At 40.7% G+C, this 15,993-nt stretch overlaps 1 protein-coding gene across 1 annotated transcript in view; it reads left to right on the top strand.

The window, feature by feature from the left end:
* The window catches only part of LOC143118071 (complement C3-like), a 182,495-nt gene that overhangs the window by 87,419 nt on the left and 79,083 nt on the right, over positions 1 to 15,993 (top strand). Inside the window, exons 24-25 of the mRNA XM_076279307.1 lie at positions 6,767 to 6,896; positions 7,937 to 8,054. Of these exons, the coding sequence (XP_076135422.1) occupies positions 6,767 to 6,896; positions 7,937 to 8,054 (248 nt within the window). The remainder of the gene's footprint in view (positions 1 to 6,766; positions 6,897 to 7,936; positions 8,055 to 15,993) is intronic.

Raw genomic sequence — 15,993 nt, 5'->3', positions numbered from 1 at the left:
CAGCTAGTGTTAGTCTGTACATAGAGCACACATAGGGCCTTTTAACTGAGAAGGTCGAGGGGGAATGGGGCTGTTTTAATGACAGTGTTGGCAGCATGCAGAGCCAACATCACAACATGTTTCAATGCGCTAATAACGCTAAAACTTGTACGTCATGCCTAAACTAACCAGAATAGCAAACCCATTTGAAACTCACCATAGCACAACTTCTCAGATACGGCAATTAATCATGCCACAGCGGGCCAGAATAACAAACATAGCCTACCTTATCTTTTACATACATGTACATCCTCTTGGTTTGGAAATGAAGATGACTTAATCCAACATGTTATAATCCATTGAGTAGGCCTGTATGTTAGTGTCACAAGACAAGACTTACTTAGCTACATGAAGTAACTAAACAACTCTATAATTAACTCAGAAGTCAACAGACAGTTGCTGTGTGAACCTGTGTGAGGTGAGCACCAGTGTTGTAGTCAAGTCACTATGCCTCGAGTCCGAGTCCAGGTTCGAGTCCCCAGTGTTCAAGTCCGAGTCAAGTCCAAGTCATTAAAATAAAATTCCAAGTCAAGTCCGAGTCGAGTCCACTACTCATCCGAGTCAAGTCCGAGTCGAGTCACTATTGATCCACGTCGAGTCCGAGTCGAGTCCCTACTGATCAAGTCGAGTCCAAGTCCAGCACTAAAGTAAGCATAGCCTACATGTCGTTCCATTTTTTTCCATTGCAGATGAAATCCTTAAAAGCAAAACGGACAATCTTCTGTCTCCATGCAGGGATGCCATCACTTGTGTGAAAGTAGTATTGCCAAATTTCTTGCAAAACCCAATGTGTTGTATTTATTATATCGGAGAGAATACCATACCATAGCCTATAGGCCTACTCATAATAAATGAGCAATCCACATCCCAATCACACAGGCCACACATTATGCTGTTACTGACTGCTGACAATTGTATAGGCAGTGTTGTAGAAGTTCATACTTCACAAGAGCTAGATGGATGTTGGAGTAGGCCTATTTTGTAGTGTGGATCATAAAAGGGCCTCCCCCGGGCATTTTTTTAAATTCTGGCTGTTAAATAGCCTACACAATTTTAGCACAGTTTGGGAGGGACAGAAACAGAGCAGGGCCCGTCTTGGTAGCTTCTTTCGGACATCCGTGACGTGAACACTGGCTACCGGCAACTGTATAATTAAGTTATCACTTCACTGACACTATGGAGACATATTTCACGTCAACAATAGAGATGAAAACTAGCTTTCGGTTAACGGAGATGTAGATCATCTGCCTAATTAATTTCTTTGCGCAACAGGCCACATTCTACGTTCATTTCAGTGAGATGAGTGAAATAAATGTTTTTTTTAAGCTGCCATCGCCATAGGCTAGGCTAGGCTAGGCTATGATACGAAGCAGTAGCCTAACATTCCCTTGAACTAAAAATAGTATTCCGAATAATTTAGATATTAAAATCATATAGCAAATTATAGCCTAATGACATACTACAATTATAGCCTTATGATATATTACAAAAAAAAAGTTGAGTCCTCGACGAGTCATCGCGAGTCCAAGTTCGAGTCATTCAGTGTTCAGTCACTTCAAGTCACGAGTCTCTGAATTTAGCTAATGACTCGGACTCGAGTTCGAGTCTCGGACTCGAGTACTACAACACTGGTGAGCACGAAACAGTATGCAAAATATTAAAAATAATCGCATATCACGTGTGGTGTGTAGGCTACAGTCTGTGTGAAATGTTCAGGCAGGCACTGTACTGCAAGTCAAAAGCTCCGCTCTAGAATCTTTGCTGCAAATATGAAATCGAATTGACACACGACACAATCGAACGAGTCATCGTTGTAAGAAATCTTCACTTTGGAGTGCGTTTGTAAAAGTATGCGTTTGAGGGAGATAAATCTCTGTTTACGTGTAAATGAAAGGGCATATGCGTTTATACAAATATCTAGATATGTGTAAACGGGCCCTTATTCTTATTACAGTGCATGAAAATGCACTGTACTGTTCTAGTCAGGGGGCCAATTCTGAAAAGGGCTTCCGTTAAGACTTTTGCGGACATGTTTTGGTACAAGCTGTCACCCTATTTTTTTAGGTAGAAGACACCCATAGGTAAGATATTAGGGTGGTTGTCAAGCTGATTTTTTATAGTTATTAATTCCATCCTAACATTACTGCTCTCTCGGGGTAGGGGCAGAGGGTGACGGGGTGTAAAGAGGGGAAAGGGGAAGGGTGGGGATGGTTATGGTTGTGGGTAGGGGAGGTCGTAGGCTTGTGAGAAGAGGTATGTTTTCAAATGGGATTTGAATGTGGAAAGTGAGGGGGAGTCACGGACATATTGGGGGAGTGAGTTCCAGAGTCGGGGTGCTGCTGAGGAGAAGGCTCTGTCACCGAAGGTTTTGAGTCTTGAAGGTTTGGTGATCAGAGTGAGTGTGGAGGAGGATCGGAGGGCTCGGGAGGGTCGATTGGGGGTGAGGAGATTGGACAGGTAGGACGGGGCCAGGTGATGGAGGGCTTTAAAAGTCAGGAGGAGTATTTTGAAGGTGATACGTTGTTTGATGGGGAGCCAGTGGAGAGGGAAGAGGACAGGAGTGATGTGTTCACGGGACCGTTTGTGGGTGAGGAGGCGAGCAGCAGAGTTTTGAACCATTTGGAGTCTATGGAGGGAGTAAGAAGTGATGCCAGAGAGGATGGAGTTGCAATAGTCCAGATGTAAGGAGATGAAGGCATGGATGAAGCATGGATGAGGGATTCGGCAGCAGAGGGGGAGAGGCAGTGTCGGATCTTGGCGATGCGGCGGAGGTGGAAGTATGAGGTCTTGATGATGGAGCTGACATGGGGATCAAAGGAGAGGGTGGGGTCCAGGTTGACGCCAAGGTTGCGTGCCAGGGGGAGGGGGTGATGGTCGAGGTGCCGATGGTGAGTGAGATGGGACCAATTTTATTGAGGGTGGATTTGGTGCCTATGAGGAGGAGTTCTGTTTTGTCACTATTGAGTTGGAGGAAGTTGTGGGTCAGCTATGATTTTATTGAGGAGATGCAGGTTTCAATGTGGCTGAGGGGAGGGTTTTGGGTGGATTTGGTGCTGATATAAATCTGGGTGTCGTCTGCATAACAGTGGAAGTCAAGGTTGAGTTTGCAGATGATGTGACCAAGGGGGAAAAGGTAGCAGATGAAGAGCAGGGGACCAAGGACTGAACCCTGGGGGACCCCCTGCGTAACAGGAGAGAGGGTGCAAGAGTGGCCAGAGAGGGAGACAAACTGTTGCCTGTTTGTGAGGTAGGAAGTGAGTCAATCGAGTGCGGTGCCCTCAACAGCCAGCTGGTGCAGCCTTGCCAGGATCCTTGTTTCCCTTTGAATAACCCATTTTCAAGATTTGATCCAATCCGATAGCCGAAATCCGGTAACTGAAATCCGATAACCGAAATCCAATCTTTTTGTTTTTTTGAACAATTGTGCCCAAACAATCAAAGCATATGTAAAACTAAAAAGCTATGCTACCTCATGTTCGTTTTGCTCGGACCCCGTAAATCACCGCTTGCGGTTATATTTATTGGGGGCCAAGCAGCGAAGCTGCGAAGGCACCCATTGAGTTACTAGCTTTTCCTATTATTATACTTCCGCCATTGGAGTCTATGGCAGCCCATAGAACGCCTGGCTAAAAAGTTCAGATTTTTTGGCAGAAAGTTTCGGGACACTCCACTGACCGCTCACGCTCATTAACGGACCTCTAAACCCAGCCGTCTAGCGCCACCAACAGGTCAAAATCTGGCCGAAAATTGAACCGCTGGGTCTAAAGTTATGAAATTTGGCAGACTGATTCAGCACTGTCCCATGATCACTCTCACCAATTTACAGAACTCTATGCCCAACACTCTAGCGCCACCAATGGGTCAAAACTGGATTGCATTAACGCATGTGACCATTGAACGGTGGGTCCGATTTTCACAAATCAGGCACTGCTGTAATCCCTGGACCGACCTGAATTCAATGACTCCTATTACATCACTTTCCGCCATATTGGACCTCCGCCATATTGGATTTAGTCCAAACTCTACGAAAAGTTTCAGTGGTTAAAAATTTCTTCTGATTTTCACGAAACTTGATAGAGATGATCTTCTGCCCGAGCCGCACAAACGATACTAGTCAGATTTTTCAATTTCATTTTTATTTGCCCATGACAGCCAATCAAATATGGTGACGAAGCCGCCAAACAGGAAGTGGACAAACATCTAGGTGACACTTTGAGTTAACATAACAAAACTCGATACCATTAATCAGGACACTGTCCCAATCACTCACACCAATTTTCATGCATATACATTGAACACACTAGCGCCACCAGTTTAATGCTGGACATGCGTTCATGCGCGTGATCCTTGACTCTTTTGTCTGATTTTCACAATTGAGGTAGTGTCTGAATCCTTGGACCATCCCGAGTTCATCGACCCCTATCCCGTCACTTTCCGCCATATTGGACCTCCGCCATATTGGATTTGGTCCAAACTCTACGGAAAGTTTCAGCGGTCACAAATTTCATTTGATTTTCAGGGAACTTGGCGGAGATGATCTTCAGACCGAGCCGCAAAAACGATACTTGTCAGATTTTTCAAATTCCACTTTATTGGCCCATGGCAGCCAATCAAATATGGCCATGAAGCCGCAAAACAGGAAGTGGGCTAACATCTCGGAGACGCTTTCATGTATGAAGTCCAAACTGGGTACAGGGACTTCGTATCTGATTGTGAGGACACAGCAGGAAATTGGCATCATTTGGCCTCTATAGGGGGCGCTGTAATACAGGAAGTGAGTTCGTATCTCAGCAACACTTCGGTGTATGAAGTCCAAACTTGGTACAGGGACATATTAGCTGATTGTGAGGACATGAAGGAAAGTGGTCTCATTTGGCCTCTAGGGGTGCTCTAATAAAGAAAGTGAGCTAACATCTCAGCAACACTTTGGTGTATGAAGTCCAAACTTGGTAGAGGGACATGGTAGCTGATTGTGAGAACGCACAAAGACATTGGTGTAATTTGGCCTCTTGCTGTAAGTGCTTGCTCAGCCCATTGGCAACGCCATTCCTGCTATAGCGCTCTGCTAGGCCCCCGCATTGCTGCTTGCAGCTATATTTTAAATTGGTCTTTATAAAATGCTAGTCGAGCTTGTGATTTCTTCTTCCAATATTTTCAGCTCTTCTTAGCACTGCCAACCGCTCTCTCACATCTGCCTCCTCTCCTTGATAAGTTTATCTATCTCCTGCTGGCGCCTAGATTTGACTACCTCATGTTGTCGTTTTGCCCTTATATCAATAGTCCCAAATCTTTCCTTACCATAGCTATAAATAATGTCTCCCATTTTATCTAATTTGCTTACTATTATCTCACTATTAACATCTTCCCACATTCTACATTCTGCTGCGCCCCAGGCATATTACCATTAATCTTCTCCCTCCTTGGCTGACTGGCCTCTCTTTCTGCCTCAGTGCTAGAACTTTCCTAAAAAACAGGGTGCTGATGTCCTGCGAACTGTGGGTTTCTTCCTGTCACTGAACTTCAACAGACTTGATGCACTTCTTAAGAAATAGCTATCAATGCGGGGACCCTGTGTTCCCTCTACCAAGCACTTATTTTTCCCTTGATGAATTTTCAGGCCCTTTAGACTTGTAACCTTCTGCCAATTTTCAGGACCTAGTGTGGCAATGGTGGTCATAAATAAAGGAATCAAGCCTGAAACAGCAAAGACTCACACACACACATAAATACACACACACATAAAGAGAGAAACAGAGGGAGAGAGAGAGAGAGACAGGCTTGGAATTTCATCATTTTAGGGGCAAGGCCACTTGGCCTTCAGTTGGGCAAATTTTGTGGGGGGCACAAAGGCCACATGTCAGGGCACCAAGGCCAAACCTAACTATACATTAGTAGGCTATCAAAATGATAAAAAATGTATTTAGCCTATTCACAGCAGTCGACCTGCATCACTGTATGAAACCTTAAAAAAAAAAGCACGAAACATAACATATTACATAGAACTGTAAATCATCTGATCATGTAAAATTTACAGATATCTAGGCTATATTTAACATTTATTTTATATTTGGCCTGTTTTGAACAAACTCTTAGTCGAGCTGTATATCTTCTGATTTTAATATTCACCGACATCTAGGCGATATTTGTAACATTTATTTGCATTTATTTTGTATTTGGCCTGTTATGAAATCACGTAGAAAAATGTAAACATGTTGTGAAACTTAAAGTCCAAATTTGGAGACATGCATGTTGAAATTTGCTGCAAATTCAAAACCAGATTACTCTGGAACGGCTAACTGTAAAGGGAACTGCTTTAAACATTCCTGTTCGGTAAGGTCTCCTGTTTATTTTGATATATGGTTTGCCATGTTTTGAACAAAGGGTTTGTGAAGTATTCCACCAAGATGAATGGGTAGGGAGATAGCCGCAGAACCTAGAATATGATTCAATTTAATCATAGTATTTATTTGTCCCGCGAACCGTTCACCAAACGGCTAACATCGTTTAAAAGCTAAGATTATTTTGTCAGGCCATAGGCTAATAAAATACGCTATTAGTCGGACGCAAACCAGAATATTGAAAGAAGGGGGCACCAAGGCCACAGTGGCCTGTAAACCTCTGATTTTCAAAGGGGCATCACGGCCAACGCAAGGGGCAACGACGTGGCCGCCGTGAAATTCCAACCCTGGAGAGAGATCTAATTTATTTATTAACTAATTTTCGGCAGATCTGGGATGTAGTTGAGAAGCACGACACGGGTTGTACGTTTGGCAGTGGTCAAAACAGCATGTGGGTGTTCCATGATGCCGGCTTAGTCTTCCAGACCAACACTGACAAGACCACACCAGAACGCTCAGGTAAACTACTGTCCACTGCAGATATATTAACATTCACAACTGAACGCTCAGGTAAACTACTGTCCACTGCCAATATATTAACATTCACACTCAGGTAAACTACTGTCCACTTCGGACATACTCAACAGACATCCACAAGTCTTATTTACATGTACATGATACCTGAATAAGGAATCACTTTGTATGTTTGCATTTTTTTAACTGAAGCAACTTGTACAATAAAAAGATAGCCAAACCAGTGAGTTTCAGCCTGACAAATTTGTACTTTTGAAGTAGTTTTGATGGTAAAGAAACTTGTAATCATGCGCCTAGCATAGCTGGCAGCATACCGCATAACTGGCATTGCACCTCAGGCAGAGAACCATGCAGTCTTGCAATTTTGCTGTTGGCCCCCCGGTAACATCTTGCGACCCAAACATTAGGCTACCTGGTTGGTTCTTTGAAGATTGTCTTCGCCTGTTGAAACTGCATTGGATATCTTTTACATTGAAGAGATTTGCATTAATGTATTCAGCAGATGTTTTTTATATCTGTAAAATGAGGTAAGAGGGAAGGAAATAGGTAAAGGAATGGGAGGGAAATACAGGGGGAAAGGAAACCAATACCCATCTATTTTTGCTTGTTTTTTGTAATTTGCTAAAAGGATTCAACAAATATAAGATGAGGCATATTAAGGAAAGGAAAATAGTTCCTGGGTCCCTGGTCTTTCCCTTCTTCTTCATCTTCCTCTTTCCTTCCTCTTTCTTGACTTTCCAGACACCAAATGCACACAGAATGTTGGATTTGCCATCATTGCAAACTGTGGCAGTGTAGTGATTGGGCTGCCTGGAAAAAGGAGAAATGCAGGAGAAAGCAATGACCCTGTGGCTGATGGTGAGACACAACACCTTCTTTTTTGTGCTTGTTGAAGATGACTTAGGTCTTAGGTCTGTCAAGTACTTTGAGAAAATGTATATTGTTAATGTTGCCGTATGAATTACTAAAATGTAATTAAATTGAGTTAAATTGTGCTCCTGCATCTGGATACCTGGCTGAAGAAGTTTACGATGATGACTTTTATGTTGAGTCGGAGGAGATCAGTTCCAGGTCAGAGTTCCCAGAGAGCTGGCTGTGGGAGGAAGAAGACCTTCCTGAGTGCCCTGCAGAGAACAAACAATGGTGAGAGGCAGACCAGCTCAGATCACAACAACTACTACAACTAGAGATGCATTTCCTAGTAAATGCCAGACTACACTGTAAAACCGAACAGTAGCCTAACACTAAAAAGAAAAACAATGTTTTTGATTTGTAAACACTCAAAAATGGAAAAAAGTTAATAGTACTCTAATCGTCTGTGTTACTTGAACAAATTTGAACTTTTAAGTTGCCAGCACTCATCCGCTTTAAGTCATTTGAATAAAATAGAAAGCGTGGGAAAAAACTGGGGCTTTAGGATAGGTCGGTCAGAGGTGCAGAGCAAGGTGCACTGTTTTACATTTGCAACATAAATGTAGTTAGGTTACAGAAGAACATTGTGATCACACAAGTAGCCTATTTCTCCACATTTTGCACCAAGTAGATTGCAACGTTGACTGTACACGAGTTATAATGCAGTTAAGCCAAACTCTTGAAACTTTCTTGAAGCAAGCTACTTCCCCACGCAAATTGTAGCAAATTTGTAGGCGGATCTTCTGTCATACGTGGACATTGTGTACAGCACCAACTAGCCTATTGGTCTAACGTCTTGAGAGACAGACAACAACGCCGAGTGACAAGCGACGCCGGCAACGGTCGACCACCAGATGACAAGAGACGAGAACAAGCGCAGTGAAAATAGACGACGAGACAATGAGAAGAGAGAAAAACCGCAACCGAAAAGTGAGGTGAAGCACGTCCTTTATCATATTGTTTAAAAATCTGAATGTTTGAAAATATTGTCTTAGGCTACTTGACGTAACTTTACCCAGTTAGAACTAGCTAGCACTAGCAGCTAAGAATTTGGCTGCTGTATGCCAGCACTTGCTGGATCAGCTAGTGCAAGGGATCTAACTCAATTTGCCAATGTGAGTACTAAAAATATGAACTAATTAACCCCTGTTAGCACTATTTAACACAATTATTTGGAAGTGCAAGCTTTGTGGTGTGCTGCTTAATAACAGGGCACAGGTCCTGCAACATTATCGTTTACAGCATGTTAGCAATGTTTCCTCCATTAACGTTAGTCCACTGTCATGATGCCTGCACATTTATGTCAGTAAATTCATTTGACACGGTCACACACAGTTCATGCTCAGTCAGAATGTGTATAATTTGCATGTCAGCTGTGTAGTCCTAATAGAGATTGTCAGTATTGTTCAAATGTGTATTCGTCCTTCAATTCACAGATTCAGAAGTTGGTGCAAACAACATTGCCATTGAGAAGTAAGGAGATCATATCAGACGTCCTTCTCCGCAGACATAGCCTATTGGTTCGGTGGTGGCCTGCAATCATGTTGGAATCCTAGGTAAGAAGTACAAATACTTGGAATAGATTCATTTCATGTGTGGTTCTGACCAAATGTGTTTTAAATCTTTACACTTACCCCCCTATTTTTAGTTTTTGCTCGAACTTGCACACCGCCTACTAACAATACCCCTGTTTCCACATACTTTGACTTATATTCATGTGCTTGACCCCCTTTGAAAGCAGAGGTCTTGTAGATTATTTTGGTACCATTAGATTGACTGTGATAAACTGTCAGAGAGTGGCAAAGGATAGAATGATAGTTTTTTTAGGCGGTTTTGTAGATCTCTGGAAATTACCACATTTTTGTAAAATGCTCTATGGCAGGGGTCTCAAACACCCGGCCCGCGGGCCAAATCCGGCCCGCGTCCGGTCCAATTCCGGCCCGCGACGTATGTCAAAATAATAATGTAATCCGGCCCTTGAGACTTTTTTAATTGCGACAAACAACGATACTGATTAAAATAGACGATAGTTCCAAGTACGGTGATGAATCTCATTTGTACTCTGCTCCACTATGTGCTAGACATCCAGAGCTTCATTCAAACCCAAAATCGCTGCGCAAAGCTTTCAGGAAATACTTGTATTACACGCGAGAAACACAAAGACGTGCATTTGTAATGACGCGGAAGCGATGCAGGCCATAGTGTTGCATAAATTGAAGCAGAATTTAGCAATTTAGCAGAAATAGGCCTAGGCCTACACCAAATGTTGAAAAACGTTTACGTGTTATGAAGTCTTAGGTAGGCTATGTTATTCACCTATTTTAAATCTGAAGGAGAATATCCTTTTGGAGATTATGATCGATCGTCTATTGAATGGAGGTGCGTCTGCGTGTATACGACAGTGTCCACTAAGCATACCATGCTTATTTCGACCGTCTGCCCAACATAGCTTGGAGGTTGCAGTGGTAATCGTGATGATGGTGTCCGTAATGGACGTGGTACAGACAGCAGGGCTAGTAGAAATAGGGCTCTAAACTACAAAGTCACCCGCAATATGATGTGAACTTCTGGGTACTCAGATTACCCGCGATAGGAACTGATTTGACCAGAATACTTTATTGTAGGCCTTGTGGTTTAGAAACCACATCTTAGGTGTTGGTATACATCTTAGGTGTTTTCCTGTTAATTTGTTATGTGGGTAATATGAAAAAAGGAAAGTAAACCTGCTCAAAGATGTTCATCCAGTATGTACTGAAAGGTGCATAATTTGAGGTGCTTGCCATCCAGTGGCAAATTGGATGGGTAAATTTACCCCCTTCATAAACTTTTGTTTTACTCAAAGATTTTTACATATTCAGTAGGACTATCTCTGACCACTTTCAAGCCATGGCATAGAGTCTATGGAAACTCCCCATAGGTCTTTTTGTTACCCAAAATGCATACTGACAATAAAAGGCTTGTGGCAACCTCTTGGTCTATGTTGCACCATTAATTCTTTTAATTTTATTCATACGAACAGCCGTGACCTCGAACAACAGGGCTATGCGTCGAATAACGCTGGAGTTACATTTCAAGCTTTTGTTTTTCTGTTTGTTTTTTTTACCAAGAAACTCCAGTGAAGTTACTTACAGTAGTATTATTTCAAGTAATTATTTCAATAATGCAACTGCCCTGGAAAAGTTTGAAGAGAAAATGATAAACTTAATATGACATGGTATCACTTGACATGTAATGCCTATTAGATATTCAATTAACACACAATTGTTCTTTGTTGATTTCTCCAGGTCTCTCAATCAGAGTTCCCAGATATTGAGGACCTTACAGTTGAACTCATTCTCATCAGCACGAACAGTGCAAATGCATCCCCAGGGCTCTACAGTGCGCCCATTTCACTCGCACATGCGAGTAAAAATGATGGCGTGCGAGTGCAAAAAAATATTTAGGCGCACTGGTGCGAATGACTTCTAACCATGTCAATGTTTGTCTACAAAATACACCGCAACATCGAGAAACATTACTGTGCAAACCATAGAATCACGTCGCGAATGCAGTATAAAAACTACACCTCCCATCAACGTTAGCAGTTTCGCGTTGTAACTCGCTAGTAGTCGCTTCTATCAAATCCAAGAGCGCGCAGAAAAATCGGAAAGTTAGACTAGCCAGCCAAGATGCAAAGATTGAAGAAAATTAATTCTTCTATCCACCGAATTCATCGGATATAGGAGGAACAGGATGATATTCTGAGAATGCAATGAGAGAAGGAAAGGTAACCTAACATGCCTTTTAGCCCAGTTGACGTATTGGCTGCAATATGCAAAATATAGCTGTAGCGAACAGGCACAAAAGTAGCCTCCCGTAATACTCCCATTTTATTCAACGGTAGAACACTACATTGCAATTTTTGTTTTTTGTTATTTTATACATATAAAAAAGAAATAAGAAAAGACATGACAAAAAAAACAAAAGTAACATGATAGAAAACTTATCCAAAAAAAAAGAAATAAATGAATAAAAATAAATAAATACTCCATACAAAACAAAACATGACACACAGAAAAAAAGGGGGGGAGGGAAAGAAGGGGAGTGGTATTTGAGCCTACATAATACTATTTTATTCTATGTGCAATTGTACTCGTTTTTAGATATTTATAGGCGCGTTTTTTGGCCATTTATAGGGGGGTGTTTAAGCCTACATGTGTCTTTGGTCCTGTGTGGAATTATCTGTGTTGTTGACCGATGTGTGCATATCATTTCTATTATTGAAATAAATAATTATTTTATGTAGTATTTTTTCTGGGTATAACTTATTCCATTTACTAAGTTGGTTCCTAATTCTAAAAGTAAGTCTTTCCATATCCAAGATGTTTTCTATTGTGCTATGCCACTTACACAAATCTGGGGCTTTTTCTTGTTTCCATCCCCTTGTTAGTTGTTTTATTGCAGATATACGTACTATATTAAACAATTTTTGATATTTAGGTTCTATTTTCTTGGACAGGCATATACCTAAAAGGTTTTCTAATGCTAAGTTCTGTCGCAACTCAAAAATATGTGTTATCGCTTTATCAAATTCCTTCCAGAATGTTTTTAGTACTGGGCATAAGAAAAAAATATGGCTATAATTTGCGTTTTGCTCTCCACAGCTTCTCCAACAACTAGTCCCTAACGGCTGAGATTTCCCGCATTTGTCAGGTGTAATAAAGAATCTCTGTTGTAATTTCCACGCAAATTCATTCCAATATTTTGATTGTGTTATTGCAGTATTTCCTTTTAGTGACTCTATCCAGTTTTCCATTGTGATATCAATTTTCAACTCTTTTTCCCATTTTTCTTTAACTTCAACCTTTACCAAGGTGAGTTTTTGGAGTATTTTGTATATTCTTGAAAGATTCCCCTTACCTGTATTCCTATTCTTAATTAAATATTGTACTAAATCATTTTCTGTTTGCTCCGCTAAGTTTTCCTTAACATAACTTCTGACCTGTAGATACTTGAAAAAGTGTTTTTTATCCAAGTCGTATGTTGAAGCTATATTTTCATATGTATCCACCATGTGTTTGTTCAAAACTTGTGAGAAAGATATTAATCCTTTATTAGCCCAACCGTTCAAGATTTGATCCATTCTATTTGGTAGGAAGTCTGGGTCATGCGCCATCTCCCTGAGATATACATAATCAGTCTTTATTTTTAGTTTTTTACAAATTCGTTTCCAAGTTTTTATTGTGTTCAAAATGCTAAAATTTTGACCTGTGTGAAGATTTTGAGTCTTTTTCCCTAGGAAAGGTAAAGTCCCTAATGATACAGTTGCCAATTCTCTTTCTATTCTAATCCACTTAGTTTCTACTTCCTTGTTCATCCATATCATTAGGGCCCGAGCACCGAAGGGCGCAAGGCCCTATTGTTTTTGTAAGGATTATTATTATTATTATTACGAGTGTTTTAACTTTGTCTCAGAGCATTTTCCTTTTTTGAGGTGGTTAACATGGGTGAAAAGTCTTGAAATTTGGCACACACATCAGGTGTCACGCAAAGCAGTTAGGTACAATAGCTTGGCCCCGGGCGTGGCCCAGGGACTCAGTAGCGCCCCCTTAGGTGATTGAGGCAGTGGTTGGCACATACTTTCAGCTAGACGCATCAAATTTGGTAGGTGTGTGTATCTCCCCAAGATGAACAACTTTCGTATGTACAATGCATTAGCCACGCCCAACAGGAAGTGAGGTATTTGGGATTTTGTGCGGACTAAAATGTGATGAATTGTGATGCCAAAAGAGGTGCTTCCCATCGGTGAAAACACATGAAATTTGGCACACACGTTAAGAGGTACAATGAATACACAGGGGAAAAGCCTTGGCACCGGGCGTTGCCCAGGAACTCCATAGCGCCCCCTTATGTCACTGTGATTGTGGTGGGCATATAGTTTTAGATACACACACCAAATTTGGTGGGTGTATGTAACTCCCAAAAACAATCAACTTTTGTATTAACATGCCATTAGCCACGCCCACAGGAAGTGAGGTAATTGGGATTTTGTGCATTGTGGACATGATCAATTTTAACATACTCCTCCTAGATGGTTGATCCGATTCATGTGAAAGTTGGTATACATGATGCCAATATGCTCCTGATTCTAAATTGTGAAGCTTTTTTTTTATATGTTGTAATTTGACGAAATGGCAAAACTATGAATTTTAATACCTATCCACATAAACAATAAATGTGTCTTAATTCACCATGCATGGCTTGAAATGTTTTAAATTTCACAGGTCTTTGAATACCATGGGAGTGATGATATTCACATGCCCTTAATGCATATTTGGCATAGCGCCACCACCTGGCAACAGAAAGAATGGCAATTACAGTGATGTAACATGTTAACATACTCCTCCTAGACGGTTTGTCAGATTCATGTGAAATTTGGCAAATAAGTTGCCAAGATGTTGCTGATGTTAAATTGTGAAGGGATTTTTTATATGTTGTAATATGTCATGATTTTAATATCTCACCATATAAACAGGAAATGTGTCATAAAGTCACAGTGCATTGAATGAATGGTCTGAAACTTCTCAGGTTAATAGATATTATGATTATGATGATATTCAGACACCCAATGGGCCTGCCTGGCATAGCGCCACCACCTGGCCAAGTAGGAAATGTGCCAGAAATGGACAATGCCTTAAGTGATTGATCTGAAACTTTATAAAATATTGGATATCATTATTGTGATGATATTCACACATACTGTATAATTCACATGCCTAGCATAGCGCCACCATCTGGTCTAACAGGAAATATGCCAGAAATGCTCTATGCTTTGAATGAATGATCTGAAACTTATCAGGTTAATAGAAATTATAATTATGATGATATCCAGAGACCCTATGGGCCTGCCTGGCATAGCACCACCACCTGGCCAAGCAGAAAAATGTGCCAGAAATTGGTAATGCCTATATTGGTTTATCTGAAACTTTGCAAAATATTGGATATCATTATTGTGATGATATTCACGTGTAATTCAAATGCCTAATATAGCGCCACCATCTGGCCAAAAAGTGTATCAGAAATGTTCTTTGCTTAAAATGAATAATCTGAAATTTCTCAGGTTAATTTATATTATGATTATGATGACACACAATGGGCCTGCCTTGCATTGCGCCCCCACCTGGCCAAGCAAGTACATGTGGCAGAAAATAAAATACAAACACAAATAGCACACGTATCAAATATGTACATTTCACAAATGCACCACGTCTGAGCTTTGTTGGATTCCGACATGTCACGGGTTGTGACCCGCAGGTGCTCGGGCCCGCCATTGCCGCTTGCGGCTATTTTTATTGTTTGAATTTGTGTTGCATAAAAGTAGTTTTGTAAATTTGGCACACCTAACCCCCCTTCTTCCCTTTGTTGAGTTAAAGATTTTAATTTAATTCTATGTCTTCTATTATTCCAAATGAAATTATAAATCAATTTGTTCCATACCTTAAACTGGGATTCTAAGAGTGCCAATGGTAATGCCTGAAACAAAAATAAAAATCTTGGGAGGACCATCATTTTAATAGTTTCCACCCTTCCAAACATTCCTTCTGGTATTATTCTCCATCTATTCAAATCCTGCCTTACCTTATGCTCCAGCACACCATAGTTATTCTCATACAAATCATTCAGTTTCTTACTTATGTAGATACCCAGATATTTTATCTTCTGCACATATTTAAAGTTATAGCAGTCTTTGACCTCTTGTGTAATTTCTTTCCCAATTATTAAGGCTTCACATTTATGTTCATTTACCTTATATCCTGAAAATGCACTGTATTCTTGGATTGTTTTCTTTAACTCCGGCACTGATTCTTCTGGTTCTGCTAAATAAACTATAATATCGTCTGCATATAATGCTAATTTATGTACATCTTGTCCTATATGTATCCCTTTTATACCTGTGTTTTGTCTTATTGTTGCTGCTAGCACTTCAATATATATTGCAAATAATAGAGGAGAAAGAGGGTCTCCTTGCCTAGTACCTCTTTGTATTTTAATATTTCTAGACAAAGTACCATTCGTTTTTATTCTAGAGGTTGGATTACTATATATTGCTTTTAACCATAAACAGAATGTTTTATTTAAACCTATTTTATTAAGAACCTCAAACATAAATGGCCAGCTAACTAAATCAAAT

The sequence above is a fragment of the Alosa pseudoharengus genome, unplaced genomic scaffold, assembly GCF_046254945.1.
Source record: "Alosa pseudoharengus isolate Yale_2024_CS ecotype anadromous, Long Island Sound unplaced genomic scaffold, YU_APseudo_1.1 YU_APseudo_1.1_scf_1, whole genome shotgun sequence".
NCBI lineage: Eukaryota > Metazoa > Chordata > Actinopteri > Clupeiformes > Clupeidae > Alosa > Alosa pseudoharengus.
The sequence above is the reverse complement of the archived record's forward strand: the minus strand, read 5'-3'. Positions and strand labels throughout refer to the sequence as shown.